This window comes from Otolemur garnettii, unplaced genomic scaffold (assembly GCF_000181295.1).
Source record: "Otolemur garnettii isolate 467f Iridium unplaced genomic scaffold, OtoGar3 scaffold00008, whole genome shotgun sequence".
Lineage (NCBI taxonomy): Eukaryota > Metazoa > Chordata > Mammalia > Primates > Galagidae > Otolemur > Otolemur garnettii.
Window position 1 is genome coordinate 10,363,023 of NW_003852403.1, and position 6,910 is coordinate 10,369,932.

General features: G+C 44.4%; 1 protein-coding gene across 2 annotated transcripts in view; it reads right to left on the reverse strand.

Annotated features, from left to right (window-relative positions):
• VDAC2 (voltage dependent anion channel 2) overlaps window positions 1-6,910 on the reverse strand; it is a 22,127-nt gene that overhangs the window by 3,638 nt on the left and 11,579 nt on the right. For both annotated transcript variants that reach the window (XM_003783524.2, XM_023509638.1), the window contains one exon: window positions 5,482-5,632. In XM_003783524.2, coding sequence (XP_003783572.1) covers window positions 5,482-5,632 — 151 coding nt within the window. The remainder of the gene's footprint in view (window positions 1-5,481; window positions 5,633-6,910) is intronic.

A 6,910-nucleotide genomic window follows, 5' to 3' on the forward strand; every position in this document is an offset into this window, starting at 1 on the left:
AAAAAAAAAAAAAAAAGAAGATCTTTGTTCTAAACCCCATTAATTTCTATTTTACTCATCTGAAGTAAAAAATAGCCTTGTCTTTCCTTTCAGAATGTTTTCACTTCATCAATGTTTTCTTTACTTACCTTCTTTTAAAAATTTCCACCAGCCTGGGGTTAAGTCCTCAGACTTTCCCCTGGGCCTTTCACCATTCTTTTGTTGACTAATCTAATGTTTTGATTAGCATCTGTAAGGTCCAAGAGGGGAAGGTGAGACACCAAAGCAGATCAGGCTTCCTAAAGTGGCTTTTTTTTGGTGTTGTCACCGGAGTTACTTGCATTAAAGGGGCACCCTTAACCATGATCTGGGTAATAGACATATTCAAACAAGGGGTGAATATCCTAGTCATCATAAAGCCAGTCCCACATGGCTTGCATATAAAGAATATCAGCTGTTTCGCCTGGGGTGTTCCATTTGGCATTTACTTATAGGTAAGGTATAGGCAGTCTCCCTTCTTGGGATAAGCACACCTTACAGAGGCTTTAATCCAATCCACCACATTGGCTGTTTTCTTAGTAATAACCTCTTGTGTATCTGGATCACATATAGCCAGCTGCAATTGACAGTGAGCTGTGGGTCCTTCATCAACCCAAACTCATTCTACTTCGTAGTGTTTAAAACCATGGACATGGGTGGCGCCTGTGGCTCAAAGAGTAGGGCACCAGCCCCAAATGCTGGAGGTGGCAGGTTCAAGCCCAGCCCTGGCCAAAAACTGCAAAAAAAAAAAGACACTGGCTCCACACCCATAGCTCAGTGGATGCCCATTGGGCTCAGTTAGGGCACTGGCCACATACACAGGGGCTGGCTGGTTCAAACCCGGTACAAGCCTGCTAAACAACAATAACAACTACAACAACAAAAATAGGCTCGGCACCCACAGCTCAGTGTTTAGGGCACCAGCCACAAGCACCAGGGCCTAGTGGGTTCAAACCCAGCCCCGGGCCTACTAAACATCGACAACAACAACAAAAAAATAGCCAGGCGTTGTGGTAGCCAAGTAGCCTACAGTCCCAGCTAGTTAGGAGGCTGAGGCAAGAGAACAGCTTAAGCCCAAGAGTTTGAGGTTACTATGAGTTGGGATGCCACAGCAGCTCTACCTTGGGCAATATAGTGAGATTCTGTTTCAAAAATAAATAAATAAATATAAAGCCAAAGACACTGCTCCTAAATTAACTCTTAGAATTGCATTTAACAGACGCTCCTCAGGAAGCCAATGATACCATTCTATAAAAATCTAACAATTCCTTCACACTGTACCCTCTAGTTTCAGCCCTGTATTGGTTTTGCCCTTCTCCCTTTATGACTGCCTTCACAGGTCTTAGAGGTACTTTACATTATCATGGCATAATTTTTTCTTTGAGGCAGGTGGCCAAACGTCAGATAACTGAAATCTGAGCTTGGGCTATCTATCATCAAGGTCCCACACAGCACTCTTTTGTTCTAAATTCCAAACTTTTTTTTTTCTTGGAGACAGAGCTCTCACTTTATCACCCCAGTAGAGTGTGGTGCTGTCATAGCTCACAGCAACCTCAAACTCTTGGGCTCAAGTGATCCTCCTGCCTCAGCCCTCCAAGTAGCTAAGGCTACAGGCCCAGCTAGTTTTAGAAACGGGGTCTCACTCTTGCTCAGACTTGAATTTAAGCAATCCACCAGCCTGGGCCTTCCAGAAGATTACAAGCTTGAGCCACCCCGCCCAGCTTCATCAGTAATTTTTAACCTTAGCAACAGGGAAAAGCCCAGCTGCTGCTCTCTACCATGAGTGACCAACCATATGGCTACCAAGGAATCAAAAGTTCTGTCTGCCACCCATTTATCATTTTTCTTCCCAAACCCATCATTTCCATTAATCAAACATTCTAGCAAATCTTGATCCCAACTCCAAAATTGAGAGGATATAGAAAAGCAGCAAAAAGCAAACTCAGTTTATCCTACGATCAGTTCTGCAACAGATACCAATTCTCTTGCCTCAGCCTCCCAAGTAGCTAGGACTACAGGCGCCAGCCACAAAGCCTAGCTATTTTTATAGATGAGGTCTTGCTCTGGCTCAGGCAATCTACCCGCCGCAGCCTCCCAGAGTGCTGGGATTGCAGGCAAGGGCCACCATGCCCAGCCTTATATTTACCAGTTTTTTTCTTTTGTTTTGTTTTGTTTGCAGTTTTGGCCAGGGCTGGGCTTGAACCCACCACCCCCAGTATATGTGGCCGGCACCCTATCCCTTGAGACACAGGCACTGCCCCGTTTACCAGTTTTTAGAAAGGGTATTACACGGCTGGGCAAGGTGGCTCACACCTGTAACCCTAGGACTCTGGGAGGCCAAGGTGGGTAGATTGCTTGAGCTCACAGGTTCAAGGCCAGCCTGAGCAAGAGACAGACCCCCATCTCTAAAAATAGCCAGGCATTGTGGCAGGTGCCTGTAGTCCCAGCTATTTGGGAGGCTGAGGCAAGAGAACTAACTGCTTGAGCCCAAGAATCTGAGGTTGCTATGAGCTATGATGCCATGGCACTCTACCGAGGGCAACAAAGTGAGACTCTTGTCTCAAAAAAATAAAAATATGGCTCAGCGCTCACAGCTCAGTAGTTAGGGCACTGGCACATGCACGGGGACTGGTGGGTTGGAACCCAGCCCGGGCCTGCTAAAAGAAAAAATAACCAGGCATTGTAGCAGGCACCTTTAGTCCCGCCTACTTGGGAGGCTGAGGAAGAGAATCACTTTAAGCCCCAGAGTTTGAGGTTGCTGTGAGCTACGACATCACAGTACTCTGAGGGCAACATAGTGAGACTCTGTCTCAAAAAAACAACAACAAAAAAATTTGACTCGGCACCTGTGGCTCAAGTGGCTAAGGCACCAGCCACATACACCCAAGGTGGTGGGTTTGAATCCAGCCCGGGCCCGCCAAACAACAATGATAGCTGCAACCAAAAAATATCTGGGCACTGTGGCGGGCACCTGTAGTCCCAGCTACTTGGGAGGCGGAGGCAGAAGACTCGCTTGAGCCCAGGAGTTGGAGGTTGCTGTGAGCTGTGATGCCACGGCACTCTACCCAGGGGGATAGCTTGAGGCTCTGTCTCAAAATAAATAAATAAATAAAATAAAAAGGATATTACAAAGGATATAGATAAACGCATGCATAAGGCAAGTATATGGAAAAGGCAAGGAGCTGCCATGCTCTCTCTGGTATGCCAACCTCAACATGTTTCAGCTATCCAAAAAGCTTGCTGAATCCTGTCCTTTTGGGTTTTCATGAGGATTCATTACAAGAGCATCACTGATGAAGCCACTGGACAACTGGCACCCACTTCCCCTCTCCAGAGATTAGAGGGTAAAACTAAAAGTCCCAACCCTTTCATCATGCCATGGTTTTTCCAATGACCAGCCCCTAGATACCTAAGCGTAACCATGCAACAGTCAACTCATTGACATAGAAAAAGACACTTAAAACTCTGCAGATTCCAAGGATTGTGAGTTTTATGCCAGGAAACAGGAGGAAGACCGAACAGAGTGGCCATAAAGTTCGTGTGCAGTGAAAATATTACTTCACAATATCACAAGAATCAATGCTTTTGGGTACTGCTGAATTGGGGTGACAGTCAACACTACTTAGGCGGGAAATGCTAGTGATGTTTCCAAACTAATTTCCAGGAGTCACTTAATGACATTACGCGCCAAGCAGCCTTCCCATTTTAAACATGAACTACTAGTGGCTGAGAGATGTTTCTTTCACTGGTATTAAATCTGTGATGGTACCACAGGCATATACAAAGGAACAGCAATGCAACTACCAAGAATAGTGTGCAGTGTGAGTGCTGAGGTTTTTATTGCTCTAGTGAAGTTAGAAACTGAGAAGGGAAAGATAAATGAATCACTGCCTTGTCAATGGGACTAGCATTCAGGGTGCTTCTTCTCTCTGATTACAACTATGCTAAAATAAAAAAAGACTGGGGGCTCAGCGCCCCGTAGCTCAGTTTAGTTGGGTGCCGACCACATATACCGAAGCTGGTGGGTTCAAGCCTGCCCCAAGCCTGCTAAATGACAACTGCACTGCCACATGCCAGGTGCCTATAGTCCCAGCTACTTGGGAGGCTGAGGCAAGAGAATAGTTTAAGCCCAAGAGTTTGAGGTTGCCACAAGCTGTGACACCACAACACTCTACTGAGAACGACATAGTGAGACTGTCTTAAAAAAAAAAAAAAAAAAAACCCTGGGGCTAAAATGTAAATGCCTAAATTATCAAAACATATTGTCCTCAGGAATGAAGAACACTTTATATAAACAAAAATAACTTTCATGGATGGCTTTAACTTTCTTTCTTTCCCATTCCCTAACAGTACAGACAGTCCCTGACCAGTAAGCAAAGGACACACAGGAATAGCTGCTGGTCAGCTTGAAACTGAAGCCAGCCCCTCAGCAGCCTCACACTACATTCCCTTACTTAATAAAGGGCAGAAAGAGCCTAAGGGCAAGACTAGACGGCCAACCATCCCAGTATGCACAGAATTTGGAAAGTAGGAGAAAGTACTCAGAATGCAGGGCTTTTTTATGAGACAGAGTTTTACTTTGTCGCCCTTGGTAGAGTGCCAAGTCATCATAGCTGACCGCAACCTCAGACTCTTGGGTTCAAGTGATTTTCTTGCCTCACCCTCCAAGTAACTGGGACTACAGATGCCCACCATAACACATGGCTATTTTTAGAGAGGGGGTCTCTCTCTGACTCAAGCTGGTCTCAAACCCGTGAGCTCAGGCAATATACCCACCTGGGCCTCCCAAATCATGGGATTACAGCCATGAGCCACCGAGCCTGGCTGAATGCAGGGCTTTTAGGGGACAGTCCCAGGCAAAGTGGGATGAGCTGGTCACCCTTGATGAGACTGAAATCAAAAGAGGTCTAAGCGTCAGCCCACCTTCCACCTGCTGATCAGTTGTGTCTTTTCCCTAGCCAAGCTTTACTAGTTTTCTTTTTTTTTTTTGCAGTTTTTGGCTGGGTCTGAACCTTCCACCTCCAGCATATGAGACCAGCCTCCTACTCCTTTGAGCCACAGGCTCCGCCCCTTTAACTAGTTTATCTGCAAAATGATGTGTGTATCAATGACCTCTCAGATCAAATCTAAATATACTTCATAAACTATAAAAGACAAAGTCAAAATAATGTTTAAAGTACTGTTATTCCCTCATATGCATAAAACTGCCTAGGGCCCAAAACACTAACTGCATCTATCAATACTAACCCTGGAGTTTTTGAGGTTAAACTAACTCCCATGGCCTGGTCTGGAAATCTTCTAATACTGTCTCCACAGAAAAAGTAGCATTCAAAATTGTTATCCCAATCTATCTGTAAACTGAGGATTTTATAAATCACAGTTCAAATTTTCAACACTGTTCAATATACCAAAGATTAATTCCCCAAACCAAAACCCCCATTCTAAGCCTTCAGAAGTACTCACAGAAATGGAAGCAGTGGGATCCAATTGGTACTTAGCTGCAATGCCAAAACGAGTGCAATTGGTACCTGATGTCCAAGCAAGGTTAACTGAAGTGTCAAGGTCTTCACATACTTTCTGATAAATTGATCCTCCAAATTCTGTCCCATCATTGCTGTAAGATATTTCGAATTAGTAAATCTACAATAGACAACATAATAATGTCTACAGCATAGGCTGATTTGTAGCATTACATTGATATTAAAGCCACTGCTCATGTGGGTCTTTAATGTTCCACTGAAACTTTTTTTTTTTTTTGAGAAAGAGTCTCACTTTGTTACCCTGAGTAGAGTGCCGTGGCGTCACAGCTCACAGCACCCTCAAACTCTTAGGTACAAGCAATTCTCTTGCCTCAGTATCCCGAGGAGCTGGAGCTACAGGTGCCCACCACAATACCTCGCTATTTTTAGAGACAGGGTCTCCCTCTGGCTCAGGCTGGTCTCCCACTTGTGAGCTCAGGTGATTCATGAGCCTCAGCCTCCCAGAGTGCTAGGATTACAGGTGTGAGCCACCGTGCCCAGCTCCACTGAAACTTACAAGTTTTATGAAAAGTCTTTTCCCAGTTTACATTCAATGCAGGGATTGATAAAAATAAATCCTACTAGTAAATCCACCTAGTGAAATCACCACTTGCTGCTAACCTATTGTAAATACATAATGCTATAGGAAAATTATCAAAACCTATTAAATAGGGTTAAAAGTTATCAAACAACCTTTTAACATACATATACACATACGAAACATCAAAGCATTAACTAAGATTACATACCTAGCTGGTAGGATTATGGAAAAGGTTGGATTTCCTCTTTGTGCTTCTGTTATTTGCCAATGCAATATTTTCATAATGGGAAAAAAATTTTAATCCTGTCCATATAACTGTCTAATTTGGGTTAGGTAAAACATCATACACTAGGCAATGCTATCAAATCAGCAACCCCCACATCATAGGTAAGTCAAACAAATGCACTGGTAGCAGCATGCCAATGCCTATTCTTTTTTTTTTTTTTTTTAAAGAGTGTCATATTATGTCATCCTCAGTAGAGTGCTGTGGCATTACAGCTCACAGCAACCTCCAACTCTTAGGCTTAAGCGATTCTCTTGCCTTAGCCTCCCATGTAGTTGGGACTACAGGTGCCTGCTACAATGCCCAGCTATTTTATTTGTTGCAATTATTGTTGGTTAGCAAGCCCGGGCCAGGTTCAAACCCGCCACCTTCGGTGTATGTGGCTGGTGCTGTAACCACTGTGCTAGGCACCAATTCCCTAATGCCTATTCTAAAAATACAAAGCAGCAGGGCATGGTGGGTCACACCTATAATCCTAGCACTTTGGGAGGCCGAGGCAGGAGGATCACTTGAGGTGAGGAGTTCAAGACTATCCTAGGCTCGGCGCCT